Genomic DNA, 21472 nt, shown 5'->3' with positions numbered 1-21472 from the left:
ATTTTGAATGTGTTGTATATCTTCGTCAACATTTCATAGGTGAAGGAAATGTATTTCCTAATCTACAGGGTAAGGAAATTCTCGCCTAGTTTACCTAATGTATGCAATATTTGTGGCAGGATATTAGCATTCAGATTGCTTTAAGCTGTAAATTTATTACCCCCTTCCCTTTTCCTGCACTGCAAAGATTTAAGGCAAATATTTTCCTACCTTCAATAAAGATGTCTTTTAGGAAAATGAAACTCATTTTTCTCTTGATTTTGGTCTACAGTCCTATTATAACCCATAGAGCAAGAGGAAAAAAGGGTTTCTCTGAAAACCTTATAATGTGTGGGCATTGAGGGAAGTGGGGAGGAGGCCATATGATGAGCAAGTGGGCGGGGCAGGAGCTGAGAATTGATCCCCACACGTTGCCCAGCAAGGGAGAGGATCTGCTGCCTGGGGAAGGAAGAGTCAAGTTGGTCCTGCCAGGTACCACGTTATGAGGTAATGTGTCAACGTTCAGAGCTGTCTGAACTCTCGGCCAGTGCCTGCAGACCCACTGCCTGGAACCTCACCTTTACCAGGTGCACTGTGCTTCCTGGGGCAGCTGATTCACATATCCTATCCTACACTGGAATAGTGATTGTCAAGTAATGGTGATGATGCTAGTGCTGACCCCAAGGCTTTGCTTGGCCCCCAGCTGCATACATCTCCCTCTCATAATTCTTGCAAGTGCAAGAAAATGCGGTGAAATGGAGTTCTGGATGCCAGTCTCATAGGTAAGCCCCACCTTCACGTTATCTGCATGCATGGGGAGAGTGTTGAACTAAGACAGTTCAAGACCCAGTCCTGGAATAGCAGTTATTAATCCTTGTTACACATTATTCCCATTTGACTTCATCTTTGTTTATAAAGTATTTTGGGTTTTGGGCATACATTTAAATTTTTTGTTTGGTAAAATTTATGTTTTTCTTCTTTTATGGATTTATGTTTAAAATGTAGATCAAGCATGAACTTGTTTTAAGAGTTCCAACTTTTTCTTTCCATATGATTGACCAAATATCCATCATTACTGAACAATCCAGCTTTTCCTCACTGACCTGAAATGCCCTCTTTATCATACATTAACTTCCATTGATCTTTTTTAAAAAAAAATATTTATTTTTGAGAGAGAGAGCGAGCATGAGCAGAGGGGAGCAGAGAGAGGGAGAGACAGAATCCCATGCTGTCAGCACAGAGCCTGATGCAGAGCTTGAACTCACAAACGATGAGATCATGACCTGAGCTGAAATCAAGAGTCAGGCGCTTAACCACTCAGGCACCCCAGATCTTTATTTTTTTTAATGCACATATCCAGCTATGTTACATATAGCGATTATTTGGCGAGGCTACACCTTCCTCACTACCTTTTTCTAATTTTCCCATAACCTCTATTTTTTTCCCCCTAATATGAACCTGAGAGTTTGCATGTCTATTTCCCCTCAATCCTGATGATATTTTTCACTGGGATTATACGGCATTTATTAATCAATTTAGAACAACTATGCCTCTTACAATATTGTGTCTTTCTCTTTATAAGCACGTGTAGATTTATTCGTATTTATGTATATTTGGTCTATAGACCACAGTTATTAATCTGCAAAGTAGATGAATGACTTTCCTCTTCCTAAAAGCCTAAATGGACTGCTCTTAGCATATATGGTCCTTAAGTGATTTTTAGTTGTTACAGACTGAGGGACCCAGGTTTAATGTCACCTCTTTACCACCTACCATATATAATTCATGTTTATTTGTTACATTGCTTCTAAACCATATGGCCTGAAACAAAATGAAGGTTTTAATTGTACGGGTGTAGACCCAAGGAAGGGGCTTACAGTGAAAGATAGCCCCCCTTCCAGATGTAGCCTCTCAGTTCTTGCTTTTTGCCTGATGCCATCCACTTTCCTTTTCACATAAACTTCATCTGTCAAACAAGTTGTTGTCCAAGCATCCACTCCTGGAGTGTGGTGTTCAGGACCAGGCACTAAATTTGTGCAGAGGCTTTGATGCTGGAGTGTGGCCAGAAGAGAGTCACAGTGAGGATGAAGGGATTGGAAACAAAGTCACGTAATTATATTACACTACACAATGTACACTGAGTGCTTACTATATTCCAGACACTGTTCCTAACTATCTCAATCCTGACTGTTCACTCAATCCTCATAGTACTCCAATGAGGATGGTTCTATTGTTATCCTCATTTAACAGAGGAGGAAATTAAGACAGAAAAGTTAACTGTCCACTATCACAGTGCTAGTATGGCAAGGCACATCTTACAAGTCTATGCCTTTGGTTGGAGGAAATGAGGAGGATTAAGTATAGGGAAGCATGACACTTACCTTTAAATTTTTGAAGAGCTATCACATGGAAGAAACCACCCTTTTGTTCATGGGTGCCCAGAGACTAACATGTGGACAAACAGGCAAAAGTTGTTGATAAGTAAGTTTCTGCTTAATGAATACAATAATTTCCAAAGAATGAAATATATCTTAAGAAAGAATGTGTGATCTTGCATGGTAGTGAGTTGCTACTGGAAAAGTCCAAACAGAGACTGGCTGGTCCTGGTTGGGGATGCCAGCAAAATATTCAGCACATATTTAGTGATTTTTATTAGTCATCCTCAAGGAACCCCAAGGCCTTGAGATGATGGTAAGTGGTTCACCTTTTAATTTTCAGCATGCTGGGGTTATGTATTATGGGTACAGTGGCAACATTTTATTTATTTATTTATAGAAGGAGAGAGTGGGAGCAGGGGAGGCACAGAGAGAGAGGGGGGACAGAAGGTCCCAAGCAGGCTCCAGACTGACAGCAGAGAGCCTATGTGGGGCTTGAACTCACCAACTATGAGATCATGATCTGAGCTGAAGTTGGATGCTAACTCACTGAGCCATCCAGGTGCCCTAGAATGGCAACCTTTTAATGAGTTCCAGGTTATCTACTTTACAGAAATAGGATTGAAAGGCTGATTCATATTAAGCAAAGCTGATAAAAATACATGAAACTTCACAACAGAAAAATTTGGATAAAAATCTGATAAAAGCAGCCACTGTGCACGTGATAGAGGTTGTGAAGTATAGTAGTTGTGAACATGGATTCCAGAGCCACACATGTAGGTTCAAATCCCAGTCTGTCGTTTACTAACTGTGTGACCTCAGGCAAGTTAACTTAGCTCTAGTTTCCTCCTACATAAATTATTGCATTAAAACCACGATCTCATTATTTAATCCCTGTAAAGGACAAATGAATGTGGATGAATGGATAGACAGACAGATAGATAGATAGATAGATAGATAAAGTGTGAGAACAAGAGTGAAGCAATAGCCTGGAACATAATAAGGAATAAATGTTTGCTATTATTTTCCAAAGAATGTCCATGATGTTTTAAATATTCAAACACTATCACAGGTACATTATTTTTAATTTTACTAATTGTCACAAATTGATACATTGTTTTGGAAAAAGCAGAGAGATATTGGCACATGGCAACTAACACAAACATAAGTCAAGAAAATATTAGACCAAGATAGATTAGAACAGACTTTCTCAAAAGTCTTCTAAAACCGTTGATTTATTTTTACTCATTTTAACAATCAAAAATAAGAATTTCATTGAGCATCCATTGTTATGCCTAGCACAGTGCTAAATACTTTAAGGAAAAATATATGAAGCACAGCAAATTGTCCTTGTCTTTAAGTAATTTATAATTTAGCTGTTTGTGATCATAAAGACACATTTAAGAACATTCTAGATCCTAACACCTTTTTTTTTTTTTAAGGACCTAACACCTTTAAGTAAAATCATTTTTGAAAGTAATCACTTACTTCAATAACCCTGCCATTGCTCAAAACATTTTTTGCTTCTCTTCCTTGGGATTGCCCTTGGAGTCATCATACAAATCATGTAAGAGAAGCAGACTCATTGTTGTTCCATCTTCCTCAAGCACCTAGCTTGGTTGCCTGAATGAATCACTAGGTTTGGTGTTCAGTGACTTCTGGTTATTTTAAAATCTCAAATTTGGGGCGCCTGGGTGGTGCAGTCGGTTAAGCGTCCGACTTCAGCCAGGTCACGATCTCGCGGTCCGGGAGTTCGAGCCCCGCGTCAGGCTCTGGGCTGATGGCCCAGAGCCTGGAGCCTGTTTCCAATTCTGTGTCTCCCTCTCTCTCTGCCCCTCCCCCGTTCATGCTCTGTCTCTCTCTGTCCCAAAAATAAATAAACGTTGAAAAAAAAAACTTAAAAAAAAAAAATCTCAAATTCACCCTAAAAACAAGTTTCGCTATTATTCTTTTTTTAACGTTTATTTTTGAAATAGAAAGAACCCAAGTGGAGTAGGGACAGACACTTGAGAGGGGCAGAAGATCTGAAAGCGGGCTCTGCACTGACAGCAGAGAGCCCGATGTGGGGCTCGAACTCAAGAACCATGAGAGCCAAAACCAGATGCTTAACTGACTAAACGACTCAGGTGCACCACGTGTTGCTATTCTTGATGACCTTCCAAAGAATGTAGCACAGCATTACTGGACAGTAAGGAGCTGGAGGACCTCTATGCAGAGGCCCTTTCCCATCACCTCTGCATCTGCTGCAGCATCCAGCTGGGTGTTTGTCCACAGTGGGAGCATAAGATGTGTATGTTGGACAGAACCGAAGGGCCAGCAGCACATTAGCTGTTCAGCAACTGGAGACAGCAAGGTGGGCTGGGGGTAAAGGCGGGGAAGAGTTCCAGACGGGGGCGGAGGGGGACTTCCTTCCGTTCTGTTATTCTGAAACAGCACTACTCCTTAGACGTCCGGCTGTGACAGTGAAGGACAGAAAGGTCTGCCCGAAGCTGGCAGCAGATTTTCCCAATACTCCCTTCTGGCCCTGTGTTTAAAAAAAATAATTAAAAAATGCGTACCTGTTTCATAAGTCTAATATATATATATATATATATATATATATATATATATATATATGAATATAAAATAAATTAGTACGTATGCATGTATGTATTTGCCAAATACACATAGGTTTGGTAGATGATCAGGCAGAACTTCAGTTTCAGCACACAGACTGAAAAACTATGTCCATCAATGCTTTTCTCACATTTCTATCAAAAACAATCACTGGGTTTCACACGACCTCTCAGAAAAAGAATATGTGTTTAAATTTTACATGTTTTGGTGAACTACATGTATTCTGAAATTTCTAGCAGGGTCCTTCTAGCTCTACTCAATATTTTTATATAATGACAAATATATGAAGACGGGTTTTAAAAAAATGGTTATTTATTTTGTGTGTGTGTGTGTGAGAGAGAGAGAGAAAGAGAGAGAGAGCGAGCACAAGCAGGAGAGGGGCAGGGAGAGAGAGGGAGAGAGTTGTAAGCAGGCTTCACATGGTCAGTGCAGAGCCTGACGCAGGGCTCCAACCCATGAAGTGTGAGGTCATGACCTGAGCTGAAATTAAGAGTCGGCCGCTTAATTGGCTGAGCCACCCAGGCGCCCCGAAGCTGGTTTTTAATGTAAAAACACAGTGTAAGTCTTCAAAAGTAGCCAGAAACCGAATACAAATTATTTTGTTAATATTTGTTCTTGTTTTTAGACAAAGAAGCGTACAAAGGTTCCTGGTCACAGACCTTTGTAGTAAATATATTTATACAGTTTTTTCCACCTTATTTACGAAGCAATGAATATATTGACATTTTTTGGATGATGAAAATGTCAGAAATCTGGGATGTCTATGGGTTTTGGTGTAATCACAAATTATTGTGAACATCAGTATGTTTGGGAGTTCAAGGTACAAGGAATGTCTGGCTGTGTTCTACAGAAAAATGTTTTCTCTTTACCTGGTAATGAATTTTAAGGATCCCTAGATAATAATTAAAGTAAGCCATATCTCACTTATTTGAACTATTTTAATCATCGCCAAAGTTTGCTCTCCTCATCTTTTAATTATATTTGTATTACTTTGTTCTAAGTATGATACCTATAAAATCAATTTTCTCTGATAAGCATCCATATCTCCCAGAAGAAATGTTTGGCTAAATGATTTCTTGCCTGCTTTTACAATCTAAATAAATTTACATTAGGGATGTTGTTTCAGGTAAAAAATGAAGAGTGTTCTAAATCCCACTGAAAGGGCGCCTGGGTGGCTCAGTCAGTTAAGTGGCCAACTCTGGATTTCGGCTCAGGTCATGATCTCATGGTTTGTGAGATCGAGCCCTGCATTGGGCTCTGCACTGACAGTGTGGAGCCTTCTTGGGATTCTCTCTCTCCCTTGCTCTCTGCCCCTCCCCTGCTTGCGCGTGCACACACACTCTCTTTCTCTCAAATAAATAAATAAATAAATATTAAAAAAAAATCCCGCTGAAATGTATAAAGAAATAAAAAATGGGTTAAATACATAACAGCACTGAAGAAAGACGAGGAGACAGCAGAGACTTTGGTTTCTAAAAGAGGGAAACAGGATGGCATTGTATAGAGATAGATGAGAGAGAGTCAGAGATGCAGTGATTCATAACACAACAGTCATTCAAGAGGTCCTCAGAAAAATGTCTTCAATAACAAAGTGCATTGACAAAAAGCATGATTTGTAACAATTTATAACAAATAGTATAATTTAGAAGTTGGAAGACCTTAGAGAAAGTAAAGGCCTGTTATTCATCTTTCAACAATGACAAAGGAAGTTAATTAGAAGTTCCTAGAAAACCAAATGTTGTACAAAGAAAGTCACAGTCTAAGTATGAAATTAAAATATGGTGTACATGTGGACTACAGATGAAATGAAATATGACAGAAGGGAATTGATTTGAGCTTGACGCTTGGAACATTCTCCCACAAGAGGCTCAAGTGTCTTTAAAAAAAATTTTTTTTTACATTTATTTATTCTTGAGACAGAAAGAGACAGAGCATGACTGGGGGAGGGTCAGAGAGAGGAAGACACAGAGTCTGAAACAGGCTTCAGGCTCTGAGCTGTCAGCACAGAGCCCGACGCGTGGCTCGATCTCACGGACCGTGATCATGACCTGAGCCGAAGTCGGCCGCCCAACCGACTGAGCCACCCAGGTGCCCCTCAAGTGTCTTAAAACAGAATTATTTCTCTTTCTCCATAGTTCCATGCTTATGTCTTGGTTCTAAGTGAACATTTAGAAAATCATTAATGTATCAGGATATTAGACTGGAAATCTTATTGGCAGCACCAAGATATGGCAGACATGAGGTATCAAGGTCATAAGACAGACACTCTGCAGAAGTTTCAAAGGAGGTGGCCAAGAGCCAGTCCCATGGCTCACCTGACTCTACCCTGGACAATCTAGCTCACAGACCAAAGGGCCTGCTTCTCTGATTGAGAGCAAAGAGGGTGCCATTAAATTGGGATCAGACCACACTCTCATAGTTTGTTTACATGAGGGAAGAGTGAAAGGTCCTCTAGTCAGTTGTGGCCCCCAAGTGAAAGAGAGCCAGCCTGGAGGTGTTCAAAATCCGGAGGTATTTAGAATCACCAGGAAGGACGATGAGACCTCTGAAACAGGGTGTTATTTGGAGTGACCTGCTGAAAAAGCCAGGATCTGAAGGGGGAAGTGGCAGTGAGAGAAAGCGATGCCTGTGGCATCCCAGGGGAAGGCTGTGAGGAACCATGGCAGTGCTCAGGAAGACCTGCCAGGCCCAGAAAATGCAGTCTTCCTGTTAGGCTGCTGGGCAAGGAGGAATAGTTAAGTCCCCTTTCCATCCTCTCTCTTCTCCCTTTCAATCTGAAGAGGTCAGGAATTGTGGTTAGCAAGATGGGAAGGGAGGATTGAAAGCCTAAGAGAGAAAAAGGACCAGCCTGACTTTCCCTAGTTTCCTGCCTATTGAAGGCAACCGATGGAAAACAGGAGGAGATGTAAGTTTCATGTGTTCCAAGTTTTGATTTTACATGGAACTGTACACTTTAATTACTGCATTAAGACTGTGTTTGCTAAATAAAGTGGTCGCAGGGCTTTCTATTGCCTAAGACTACCCAACAAAGTCCTGGGGCATGTCCGTATTTTTAAATAGGGACAGAGGAAAGAATTCACCCAATGAGCAGGTTTAAAGAGACAGAGGGAGACAAAAATAAAGTTGCACTCTGACTATTACATTTCATGAATCCTGTTTGTTTAGTATGACAATTACAATAATAGTATAAATGTTATTTACTAGATTTACATTTTTTTAAAGTTTATTTATTTTGAGATATAGAGAGAGTGCAAGTGGGGAAGGGGCAGAGAGAGAGAGCAGGAGAGACAGAATCCCGAGCAGGCTCCGCATCGCCAGTGCAGAGCTTGACACAGGCCTCAAACTCATGAACCATGAGATCATGACCTGAGCGACATCGGACACTTAACCGACAGAGCCACCCAGGCACCCAGCTTTACAGCATCGAGCAGAACTCAATGATGTAACTGTCATGGTACACCTTAAAGAAGCCAAGCGGTAGATGAGGGAGAGAGAGTAGAGGGGAGCAGAAAGAGTTAATTGTTTAAAAAAATTTTTTTTTAATGTTTGTTTATTTTTGAGAGAGGGAGAGATGGAGCATGAGCTGGGGAGGGGCAAAGAGCAAGAGAGACACAGAATCTGAAGCAGGCTCCAGGCTCTGAGCTATCAGCACAGAGTCCGATGCGGGGCTCAAAGTCACAAACCATGAGATCATGACCTGAGCCTAAGTTGGATGCTCAACCAACTGAGCCACCCAGGTGCCCCAAGTTAATTCTTGTTTTACAAAGTGGAATTAAGAGATACTGCTTTATAGCAATGGATTAAGAAATAGATGGCTAAATAGAAAATTAAAATTTATAAAGGTAACCAAAAGAAGAAATAAAAATGTAATACATCAAAATTGGGAAAAGTAGATCAGGAAGAAAAGGGGAATATTTTGTGATTTAAATGCCTCAGTTTTTTAAAGGGTTAGCAGTAATTACAGCTTAAAATTGCTAAACCAGAAATAAGGTATAAGATTTCAAAACACAAGGGAGGGAGACAGAGGATCTGAAGCAGACTCCATGCTGACAGCAGAGAGCCCAACATGGGGCACAAAGTCACAAACCTGTGAGATCATGACCTGAGCCGAAGTCAGATGCTCAACTGACTGAGCCACCCAGGAGCCTCTAGTTTTAATTTTATATACTTGTATATTTTTTCATTTTTTACTGCATGCATAGTGTTTCTAACAATAAATAAAATGAGATTTGAGCAAAATAGTAATGTTAATTAGAAAATTCCTACCTGGCTCTAATCCAGGGCTTGGTGTGCATATTGAGACTGCTTCCCCAACTCCCATGTTTGTCAGAAGCAGGAGGCCAAAAGCCCCTTTCTGGGGCCAGCTCCTCTGCAATCGCCCTGATGTGGTAGGGTTCAAATCCACAGCACCCGCCAATGTACCTGACCCCGAGTTTGTAGGCCTCTCTGGCATATTTCTGAATATCCCATCTGGTTGCAGCTCTGGGCTCCAGTCCTGCAACACAACCATCACAGCATTGCTGTTACTGTCCTTGTATTCAAATCACAGGTGCTCTGATGGGCATTTTTTACAGTTAGAAAACCACGAACTTTAGATTCTGCTCATTTTTCATTAACTTTGAACATTTTTGTCTTATGAGGTCTCTATTTGTAAGACCGTACCATAGCTATTTATTATGGCCGTTTCCATGTTGTCAGTACAAGAAAACACAAGGACCTCTAATATGTGGCTGGGCTTACCAAAGGGATATTCTGGGAGATCCACAAACCCTCCTTTGCCACAGTCCGGTGTATGGAAGCCTAGGGACTGCACCATCAGATGCGCCTTCGACCCTGCAGCCTGTAGGCCCGCCTTCATGAGTTTCATCGTCTTCAAGCTGGTGCTGGGCCCAAATCGGCAGTTCACGCCCACAATCGCAGCCCCTAGGCAAAGAAATAAAGGACTTATATATTTTATTTTTTAGTTGTTGGAAATTGCCTTAGAAATTAGCTATCCTTCTCCACCGCCCAAGTTTTACAAATAAGGAAACCAATTCCAGTTAATTCTGTTAGCAATGAACTGCTCTCACAATATTAAGCAACCTTTGTTAAATTTTATAAACAATAGCTGAACTGCTAATCACACGATGCATCCAAATTACCTGCCTTCACCAGCTTAATGGCACATTCTCCAGGTGATACACCATGCATGTCTCCGTCTGGGCCTATGCACATGGTAGCTGCCACAGGTTTACCCAACGCTTTTAAGACTTCCACAGCCCACATGGCTTCTTCGGCATGCTCAAAATACTAAGAGAAATTTCACCATTTCGATTGGTCCAAATGTAAAGCAGATTTTGAAAGGTGGAATGCAAATGTTGCCAAATAGTTATAAAAATAAATAAATATATGTGGTAAAACTTGCTAGGAACAGGTATTTAGCAGACTAAAGAATACTTTTTTTTTTTAAGTTTATTTATTTATTTTGAGGGAGAGAGAGAGAGAGAGAGCTCGTGCGAGCAGGGGAGAAACAGAGAGAGAGAGAGAGAGAGAGAGAGAGAATCCTAAGCAGGCTCTGCGCTCAACACAGAGTCCAACACGTCACTCGATCCCATGACCCTGGGATCGTGACCTGAGCCAAAATCAAGAGTTGGACACTCAACCAACTGAGCCACCCAGGCACCCCTAAAGAATGCTTTTCTTTTCTTTTCTTTTTTTTTTTTTCAACGTTTATTTATTTTTGGGACAGAGAGAGACAGAGCATGAACGGGGGAGGGGCAGAGAGAGAGGGAGACACAGAATCGGAAACAGGCTCCAGGCTCTGAGCCATCAGCCCAGAGCCCGACGCGGGGCTCGAACTCACGGAGTGCGAGATCGTGACCTGGCTGAAGTCGGACGCTTAACTGACTGCGCCACCCAGGCGCCCCAAGAATGCTTTTCTAAAGTACACATTTTAATTCCTTTAACAATAATATATAGATTTTCATTCGGGGATCATTGATTCAGCAAGATGATGACTGTTAGGAAAAAAACAGAAGCAAAAACCACAAAGGTTTTTAAAGTAATTGAGTATTTAAATTCATAATTTTGAAGGAATTTTATTAATAAACTCTTTTATGGAACTGGGGTAATCTCCAAAAAAAATTATGAGTAGTGTATTATGCTTAATACTTCAAAGTGATTTTATATTCACTTCTAGTTAGACGTTCATAAGTGCTCCATGAAGTAGGGAGAAATATGATGATTTCTGCCCGGCGAGAACGCTGAGGCACAGAGCAGGGAGGAATAGCTACCGAGTTTCTTTGCCGAGGGTGGACAAGACACCTTGTCTGGTAAACCCAGGCCATTTGTAGGGGTGCTTCCCAGGAATGTCTTTAAAGGCCATCATTGAAAAGCTGACCTTAAGTAAGTGAAGAAAAGTCAGCAAAAATCTCCTTGTCTTCTTCCTTCTTGACTTAGATTGTGCAGAATCAGTGTGTGGGGAATGGCAGAGGGAGTCCACAGAGAGGTTCTTGCAAAACAAACTGGTGTCCTCATCCATCTGGAGAACCTATCAGGTGGGGTTGGTGACCGTCTCTGCAGATGATTCTTGCCAGGTGTGTCTGTCAGGCTTGGCTGGCCCTGAGCCTTAGGAAGGTTGACCAAGCAAGGTCTTCAATAGGTTCAGAGAGTGGTTAGGGAAATAGCGGTTGGGAGGCTATTGTCCTTGTTGAGGGTAGAGATTTGGGTTGAGAGCTTGACTTTACACGGTAACAAAGGTGGGAAATGGGGAATGAGGGCTTTTTTTTTTTTTTTAATGTTTATTTATTTTTGAGAGAGAGAGAGCGCAAGCCAGGCAGGGGCAGAAAGAGGGGATCCAAAGTGGGCTCTGTGCTGACAGCAGTGAGCCCAATGTGGGGCTCGAACTCATGAACTTTGAGATCATGACCTGAGCCGAAGTCAGACGCTCAACCAGCTGAGCCATCCAGGTGCCCCGGGAATGAGGGCTTTTTAATTTTTGGAAGTGGAAGGAAGAGAATGTTCTGGGCCTTCATGTCCAATCAATGATCAATTCTTATTGATTTTTTCTTCAAAATATCACTCACATATCATAGCTTGAGGGAAAGCCAAGGGATTGGGGTAAGCACAGCATGAACAGAGGAGGGCAACGAAACTACTTGGTACTGAGTATTGTTAGTGGGGCCTGCATGAGCCCGAGCAACCATCTACCTCCTAAGCTTTGCTCTCTCACAGCCTCTAGCCCATGCACACAGCCCCTTCCTGCCCTGCCCCTCTCGCAGGAGAGACTGCTTCCTGAATCACCGTCCCCTTCTCACCCAACATTGCACGGTCCCCTGTGAGTCAGCTGCTACAACCACCCAAAAGAACACGAAGGCTACAGGTAGGCCTGTCCTGGGTCTGCCCTTTGGCTTCACACAGAACCTAGCACACAATTGAGAGGATGTTTGCCTTGATTACAGTGCATTTAAACAAACCTTTGACCCTGTACCCTGAGGAAATGAGGGCACAAAGCAATCCAATACCCTCCTGAAAGCTGAAGACTATGCAGTTGTATTTGTCAAAATAGTGTTTCCCTAAAACACGAGCCTTACCTCGGCAATCAAGAAGTCCACATTTTTCCTGGCAAAAACATCTAGCTGGCGTTGAAAGACTTGTTTAACTCTAGCTTCATCCTTGTGGTGTGTGTACGCCGATGTCTGGCAGATCCCCCCTGCCACCAAAGCATCACCTTTTCCAGCCACTTCCCTGGCAAGGTCACAGGCAGTGGCGTTCACATCTTCCCACTGAAGTTGGAGAGCAAGAGTTCAGATGGTGAGCCTGGCGTTTTAGAGGTAAAATATTACAAATAACCAAAGGGGCAATGAGCAAGTAAGACGAGTTCAAGGTATGGGGTAAACTGCAAGTTGGGAAGACCAGCAGAGTTGGCTACCTTCTCCTCTACTACCAGTGAGCATATAGTTCCATGACTGGACTTGCCACACTGGATCTTCGTAAATGTTTGTTTGCCTCCCTCACTTGACTGCGAGCCACTTAGGAATCGGGTCTGTGGCTTTCTTTCATCTTTGTTTCAAGCATAGAGATTGGACTATAGCAGGTACTCAAGAAATGCTGGTTGGTTGAATACATGGGCATGAACATTTGCAAGTATTAACACTTTTCACGTATGGAATATCTCACAATACTTCCACATTCTTCTCCTTATCTACTTTTCTCAACAACCCTATGCATTTAAGCATAAATTATCTCTATTTGCAGAGAGAAAACCAATGCTCCCTGCAGTCAAGTGTCTTGCACAAAGTCACACACCCAACAGATGGCAAAGTTGAGTATCAAACCCAATTCTTCTCATTCCTAGGCCAGTGTCATATTCCCAAGGACCACCCTGTCTCCAGATGGACAAGTCAGAAGAGAAGACAGTGAAATAAGGGAAAAAGGCATCTATAAAATAATAGCACAGAAGGATGACCATGTCCTTCCAATGGCCAATTCCTTCCCAGTCCTATCCTCCCCACATACCCCAGCTAAAGAGGCAGAAAAAAAAAGCTCATTTATTTAGTATATATTCATTTACATAATAATTAATTCTTTAATAGACATTTTGTGTGGAGTTTGTAGCAAAGTATAGTAACACATCAGGTCAATTCCATAGCTTCCCGTCAAGAGGTTACTTTTTTTTTTTTTTAACGTTTATTTATTTTTGAGACAGAGAGAGAGAGAGCATGAACAGGGGAGGGTCAGAGAAAGAGAGAGACACAGAATCTGAAACAGGCTCCAGGCTCTGAGCCATCAGCACAGAGTCCGACGCGGGGCATGAACCCACAGACCGCGAGATCATGACCTGAGCTGAAGTTGGACACCCAACCGACTGAGCCACCCAGGCTCCCCAAGAGGTTACTTTTATTACAGATGATCCCTGACACTTTCCTCCTCCCTCCCTTCACACCTGCCCCCACACCAAAATTACCTTGCTCTCCATATTGTCTTCACTGGCAGAAAAGGTGAAAGTCTGCATGACATTTGATCCTGCTCTCAAGAATTCCATGTGAAGTTGACGAACTACAAGGTAGATTTTGAATTAAAATTAAGAAGATAAAAACCATAGGAGCTTTCATTTATAGCAAAAGTAGCTTACCCACTCACATCTCTTTTAATCAGACACATTTCAAACCTTGTACTTATAAAAAATTGCAGATTACGGTCAGTAGAATTCAAGGACAGAACAAGGCAGAGTCAATACCAAACTGGGGCTATTTGGAGTAGCCTCATGTTGCCCTGTCAATGGGCCTCAACAGGCTGGTGCAGTCGCAGGCAGAGATTAAGGCCTGGTTGGCCAACTGCCCCCTCGATCTTTTGGTCTAGAGAGGGTTTATTCATTTGCCTGTGTTGTGAGGGATGTGGCTGGTCTACTTATAGTCAGCACTGGGAGCCCTCAAAAAAGGATGAGGAAATTCTCAAATTGGACAGAGTGTATGTGGGTTGTGCCCCCATCAAACTGATTCAACAGCAAGCGGCTGCTAAGGTGCCATCAGAGAGCTTTTGTTGGCCTATCAGAACACCCTTTCCTTCTCTCTCTTCGTCCTTGTTATTTCAACACTTTCTGGTTTAGCAGAAGAATCTTCCAAAATGAAGAACAGGGGCACCTGGGTGGCTCATTTGGTTGTGTTTGACTCTTGATTTTGACTCAGGTCATAACCCCAGGTTCGTGAGATCAAGCCCCTCGTCGGGCTCTGGGCTGACAGCATGAAGCCCACTTGGGACTCTGTTTCTCCCTCTCTCTTTGCCCCTCCCCTGCTTGCATGTGCTTGCACCACGTGCTCTCTCTTTCTCAAAATAAATAAACTTAAAAAAAAATAAATAAAATGAAGAACAAGTTTTCCTTGGGCCAGATGAAAACTTCATGCTAAGCACCAGAGAAATAAAACCTGGTCCCACCACATAATTCTGGGTGTTGGATGAAACAATGCAAAAGCCATCAGGGACTTAGGACACATGGGACCCTTCACACCGGTTAACTCACAAGTCCTGACAACTAGCCCATCTCACACCCTCATGTGGCATGGATCAAGAAACTGACCCTTGGGAAAGTCAAATGACTTGTCCAAGGTCACACGGCTGGTCGGCAGAAGAACCAGGACAGGATCCCAGGCTTCTCAGATACACCGTGCATATATGAATAAAATCAGAGCAAACTGAAAGTTCCATTCCCAGCTTGTATCCATTTCATTCTTTCACTTTATCTTCCCCTTTAATTTAGGACCTTGCTCTCAATAAAGAGTAAAAGCACAATTAAAGCTCCAGTGGATGTTACTCACCAATCCCATCCCAGTTTCTACCTCCAACTCTTATTGTTTTTTGGCTTTTTTTTCTAGCTAAGGGGATGAGGTGAAACTGTTTATTTCTTCACACCCCTCTCCCCCAGCAAACCCCAAATGTCTACTCTCTATGCTCTGTTAATCTGGTGGTTACCATTAATCATCTTTACCAAACACAGTTCTAGTATAATAAGCAAATTAGCCAGAAGGATTAACGTGAAGCCATAACACATTAGGTTCAGGAAACTCTTGACTATCCACAAGGTGAATATTCACGGAACAAATATTAAGGTGTATAATTTAACACCTCCTATATAGGAAGATGCAAGCGTGTGGTGGTGGGCGGGGGGGAGGCAGAGGACATTTTATTCTATGTGCTTCAGCCATGTACTGTCACCGTCTACATCTTGGTGATTCTGGCAAGGGAAACAGTCCTTAGAAAACACTGAGAATTATTCCTTTATATTCTCTCAGTCAGATTTAAGCAAACTGTCACCCAGATAAACGCCGTCGGGGCTGCTGGCACTGACCTGCATTGGGATATTCCACCACCGCTTCTGGAGTCCAGAGCCCCGCCTTCACGTAGCCCCTCTTCTCCAGAGTTAGGAGAAAGCTGCCGTCTCCAACCACAACCTCCCCATTCTCCAGACGTTCCAAAATACCCTGGAGAAAAGAAAGAAAAATCACCCAAGATGCCTCTTTTTTTTTTTTTTTTTTCCCTTAAAGCAGTTTCCAATTTTAGGAAAGGTGGTCCTATGTTCTTATAGATCCAGTTCTGTCAAAATCCTCAATGTCTAACAATATTCTAGAAAGACTGAGTATACTATATTTCCTGGACATTCCAGGTACTTGTGTTGTGCAAAGTGCTGTGACTGTTTTTTCTCAAATAATGTTTACACTGAGTCAAATTATAGTGAAAGTGCTGATTCTGCGATATACTGTTTTCTCAACATGTTTGTGGCAGACACTGATAGTTGCGTAATTAGTATGTATTTCCTCTTCTCTTCTTTGTTAATGTATTTCATTTGGGGAGACAATGTCCTCAACTTAAAAAAAAAAATTGTCTGGCGGAGGGGCAGTGCACGCCTGAGTGGCTCAGTCGGTTAAGTGTTTGACTTCAGCTCAGGTCATGATCTCACAATTTGTGGGTTTGAGTCCTACATTGAGCTCTGTGCTGACAGCTTAGAGCCTGGAGCCTGCTGCGGATTCTGTGTCTCCCTTTCTCTCTGCCCCCTCCTACTCTCTCTCTTTCTCTCTCTCTCAAACATAAACAAACATTAAAAGAAAATTTATTAAAAAAATTCTCAGGGGGGCGCCTGGGTGGCGCAGTCGGTTAAGCGTCCGACTTCAGCCAGGTCACGATCTCGCGGTCCATGAGTTCGAGCCCCGCGTCAGGCTCTGGGCTGATGGCTCAGAGCCTGGAGCCTGTTTCTGATTCTGTGTCTCCCTCTCTCTCTGTCCCAAAAATAAATAAAAACGTTGAAAAAAAAAAAATTCTCAGGATGCCTGGGTGGCTCAGTTGGTTAGGCATCTGACTCTCGGTTCCTGCCAGATCATGATCTCACAGTTTGTGGGATTGATCCCTGCATCGGGCTCTGCAATGACAGCATGGAACCTGTTTGGGATTCTCTCTCTCCATCTCTCTCTGCCCCTCCCTGGCTCACACTCTATCTTGCTCTCTCTCAAAACAAATAAATACACTTAAAAAAAAATTCTCGGGCTCCCTTCCGCTGGGGGGAGGTGGGTATATTACATAGAGCTGGCCAATGAGACATGGGCAGAAGCCAGTTAAAGATTTCTGGCAAAGTTTTGCTTTCCTGATATAGATGGGCACTCTCTTCCATCGTGGCACTTTTTCTCCTTCCTGTCTAGAATGTCAATATAAGCCCTAGAGGTATACCAGTCATCCTGCAGCCATGCCATTGAAAGTCACACACTAAGGCAGGTGGAGCCGACTAATAGTTGCTGTCACAGCCGCAGGGTTTTAATGGCATCTTTGCGCAGCTGCAGCAGCCGTGGATTGTTAGGCCTCACGTTAGGGGAGAAAACTAGCCTCTTTTTTTTTGCATAAACCACTAAACATAATCCTAGGGGACAGAAAGTTTCATAACTATGCCCCTACATTTTCCAGCATGTTCATATATGTTTTCATTTGGTACTCCCGACAACTCTGTGAGCTAGGCAGGGCAGATGGTTTTTATTCCCATTTTATAAATGAGGAAACTGAGGTTCAATGAGACTAAGTGACTTGTCCAAGATCACAGAGCTAAGAAAGATTACAAAGCTAAAGTGGACTTCAGATCTTCTAAATTCCTAATCTACTCTCTTTCTAATCCCACTTTTCTGTTTGGCCCACCCATACTTGAATAAAAGGCTGTATCCAGAGCAGTTCTCCAAGGGCTTACAGTTTCCATTGTCTAAAACGTGCCTCCCCAAATACCTGCCTCCCCCAAATACCTGCATGGCTCACCGTCACATTCCTTCAGGGCTTTGGTCAAGGGCCATCTTTTCAGGGAGGCATTCCCTGACCATCCTATAGGAAAACTGCAAACACTCCCATAGTGACCCCTACTCCTCTTGTAAAGATTGCATTAGCTGAAGATACAATCTTTTATTGAAAATACAAGGCCAGTTCACTTCAGCCCTGTCTACAGCTAGACACACAGCAATGCATGAGTGGGAGAGAAATGCCTTCAGTTGCCCCTTCTAACCAGCCATATCTGCAGCCCAGGAAGGTACATTAGAAAGAGTTGCAGTGGAGGCCGCCATATCTAGAGCATCTCCATTTTTGTGTGGAGGGAAGTGAAATGGAATACAAACTGTGTTAGCTATATTAACCATAAACACTGCTTTGACTCTGGTTATTTTTTCCATATTTTATATCTAAAGATGAATTTTAGTTGAATGTGGAAGAAATGTTAATATTTATTATGATTCTTACCTAGTTCTCTATTCCTTCCAAAATATGCAATTTGCTCTTTTAATGTTGTACTTTTGAAACATAAAAAAAGACTTCAGCTTTAAATTTTCATGCGAACTTTCCACATGCCAGGTACATTTCCAGGCAAGAGGGATAAACATTGGACTAAGACAAGGCCCCTGCCCTCAAGAAACTCAAAGTCTGCCCACCCAGAGGAAGGCTGATGGGTCAAAAAATCATCACAATATATGTAATAAAGAAATGCTGCAGAGGAATACAGAACAGAAAATCAGAGATATAGTCATCTGTATAAAATCTCATCTTGGAAATCTAACACTTCAATTATAAGCTAAGATTCAAATTTAATAGTACACACCAAACAATTCTAGAGGGGAAAAACACTGGCATACAGTTTAGGTGTTATAGGTTAGTATCTCACCTACCACATTCAACCTGTTTCGGGGTTATGCCAAGTGTATTTATTTAACACTTCTTAGATACGTACCCACATCCTTACTGTCCCTGGATTATTGAAATGGCCTCCAATTCGCGCCCACAGCCCACTCTGTTGTATCTTCCACTGCTGCAGACCAAAGCCTTGCCTGTCTGACTCTTACTTGTAATTACTTCCTCCTTTGTGTTCTGCTTCAGGTCAAACACCTTCCATTCCTGCATCTGTCACCTGTAGCTATAGTATCTGGTTACTTACCTGTCCCCTCTGTTTGGCTTTAAAATGCTTGAGGCTCAGGTGACAAATCTCATTTGTCTGTATCCCTACCACCTCATACAGCACCTAACAAAGAGTAGGCTCTTAACAAACCATGCCAAGAGTCAGCAGACAGATAAGATTTTTGAAACTGTCACTTGTGTCTTATGTGCTACAAGTTTAGTCCTGAGGAGAGAGAGAGAAAAAAAAAATGACACTCTTTAACAGAAAATTAGCTAGCTAGGGTTTTAAGAAAATTATAGTGCCTATTTTGATTGTGATCTTCACGATAATAAGTTAAGCCATTTTGATCTGTTATCTAGATGTTTGTCCAAAATTTTAAATTTTGCCAGTTTTCTTAAAAAGCCATTAGCAAAATAGCTATATTATCAAGACTTGAATTCAGAGCACCTTTAAGCCTCTCCTTCACTGCTCTATCTACCACCCAAGTTAATTACTACACCAGCTGATCTAAAGACAGCTCCAGAATGACAGGGGACTCTGTAAAATAAAGAGCAATGTAAATTAATTTGCAGTACATTTATATTTTCAGTCCATCCTCCTTTTCAGTTTGGCAGTGAATCTGCCTCGGATCTGGTAGTGAGCTCTGAGAGGCATTTATGGTTCCTTGTTGCAGATGTCAGTATCTAGACTTCTGCATTTAAGGTATGGCTTCAGGGCACCTCTGATCAGACAGATGAGTAGACCAACTTCATTCACCCTCGGCCAGACACTGCCAGAGATCCAATATGCCTGAAGTTGCCACTAGGACTGCTCTTTGGGATTAATGAAGCGATTGGAAGTGTCTCCTGTGGCAACTAAATGAATTCTTAAAATGTACCTGTTGGCTGACAGGAGAGGTGAGATTAGCTGCTTCCCACTAACATTTTAACTCCCAGGTACACATTAACATGGTTATCATATGATAATCTTGGCGTTGCAAGAACAGAGGCTGGGAAGAAATTGAACAGGGACAGCATATTTTAAAAACCTTTTAAAAAGTGAGCCAGGGGCGCCTGGGTGGCACAGTCGGTTAAGCGTCCGACTTCAGCCAGGTCACGATCTCGCGGTCCGTGAGTTCGAGCCCCGCGTCGGGCTCTGGGCTGATGCCTCAGAGCCTGGAGCCTGTTTCCGATTCTGGGTCTCCCTCTCTCTCTGCCCCTCCCCCATTCATGCTCTGTCTCTCTCTGTCCCAAAAATAAATAAACGTTGAAAAAAAAAAAAAAGTGAGCCAAAGGTGAACACAGTAATACAGAAAATTTAGAGAAAGAAATCAGCACAATGTCTTTATCTTTTATTAAGCTCATTTACTTCAATGCCCATATTTTACTTTTATAAAACATATCCAAAGATTTTTTTTAATTGTTAAAGTCATATTCCACATCTTATGCAACTATTACCATTATTATTTCTTTCCTTTCACTGCATATATAAATATTTACATAGTTGGGGTCTGTATAGTATAACTCCTTTTGTAACTTAACTATTGTCAAAGCAGTTTGCTTGTTCTCATACTTAGCTTCTTAATTGGCTGCCTAATAACTTATTAAGTGGATGCACCTTTATTTAGGGAGCGAACCATCATTGGGCATCTTGATTGTTGCTAACTTTTTAGGAGAAAAAGATCAGTGGTGCATACTTACATGCCTATATAGTTTCTCCCTTCCCCCCTCTGAGTTTCAGGGCACAGCTGGGTTGCTTTGAGGGATCCTGGAGATGTCCTGCGTCCAAGTTCATGCCTTTCCTAATTTTGTTTTGTCACCCCTTCTCCTCACCAACTACACACCTAGCATAGAAACGTTGGGGGGGGGGGGGGACAAAGCTGACACTTGGTGAACAAAGAGGGAAAGAGGCCTAGAGAAGGAACCAGAAAGCCTGTTCTACTGAAAAGGGTTGGCAGAGCGCCTCTACCCCACTAACCTGCGCACTTCCCTACCCGCCCCCACTCCGCGGTGGGGGTCTGGGAGCATCTTGCACCCCTGGTTTCAGGCCAGCCCATCAGTTGCAGGGCCAGGCTGCTACCCTTCCCAAAACGCCAGAGAACCAAGCTCTGGGGCTAGTTGAGCCCAAGACCTGAGGTAGGCTGAGGGTAGAAAATGTGAGCGCGGCGCCTGAGTCCGGAGCTAGATTTCAAATCCCCGCTCCACCCTGGACTAGATGGGTGACCTTGAGCTAGTGGCCTTTCTGGGCCTCAGTATCCTCACCTGAAAAATGGGAATAATTGTGCGCAGTCCGCGAAGTGTGGGGCACCGAGTCCGGGCTCAGTAAATTATCTAATCCTCACGCCAAGGCGGTATTGTCGCCCCGGGCAAGTGGCGATCGCGTATACTGAGACACAGAGCCCTCCAGGTGCCCGGCCAGGGCCGCAGAGCTCATTCAGGGGTTGAAGTGGGGTCTCAACTCAGGCGCCGGGAGCCCCGCGGCCGGGCGCGCTGAGTACCTCGCCGACTCCGGTAAACTCACCTTTTTGGCCCCGGGGCCTCCGGCCGGTGCCATCTCGCCGAGACTGTGCGGCCGCCGGGTCCGCGAGAGCGCGCCAAGCTCTGGAACCCGCCCCTCGCCCGGGGGAGGGTCCCCCAGCAGA

The 21472-nt window shown here is 42.9% G+C and overlaps 1 protein-coding gene across 7 annotated transcripts; it reads right to left on the bottom strand.

Moving 5' to 3' along the window:
* Positions 1 to 4261: 4261 nt before the first annotated feature.
* On the bottom strand, positions 4262 to 21463 carry BHMT2 (betaine--homocysteine S-methyltransferase 2). Of its 7 annotated transcripts, none has more exons than XM_045496562.1 (9): positions 21352 to 21463; positions 19730 to 19840; positions 15793 to 15925; positions 13915 to 14006; positions 12542 to 12733; positions 10112 to 10259; positions 9711 to 9893; positions 9237 to 9465; positions 4262 to 4878 (listed from the first exon to the last, which is right to left on the bottom strand). In XM_045496562.1, exons 4-9 carry the CDS (start codon positions 13990 to 13992, stop codon positions 4797 to 4799), a joined length of 912 nt encoding a protein of 303 aa, XP_045352518.1. In that variant the 5' UTR covers positions 13993 to 14006; positions 15793 to 15925; positions 19730 to 19840; positions 21352 to 21463; the 3' UTR covers positions 4262 to 4796. The 7 variants fall into 7 exon arrangements, with proteins under 7 accessions (XP_045352518.1, XP_045352530.1, XP_045352540.1 ...); XM_045496574.1 differs by lacking the exon at positions 21352 to 21463 and adding an exon at positions 21093 to 21343; XM_045496584.1 differs by lacking the exon at positions 21352 to 21463 and adding an exon at positions 20532 to 20646.
* Positions 21464 to 21472: the final 9 nt, after the last annotated feature.

The sequence above is a fragment of the Leopardus geoffroyi genome, chromosome A1 (genome assembly GCF_018350155.1).
Source record: "Leopardus geoffroyi isolate Oge1 chromosome A1, O.geoffroyi_Oge1_pat1.0, whole genome shotgun sequence".
Lineage (NCBI taxonomy): Eukaryota > Metazoa > Chordata > Mammalia > Carnivora > Felidae > Leopardus > Leopardus geoffroyi.
Note: the sequence above shows the minus strand (reverse complement) of the source record. Positions and strands in the feature narration are given on the sequence as shown.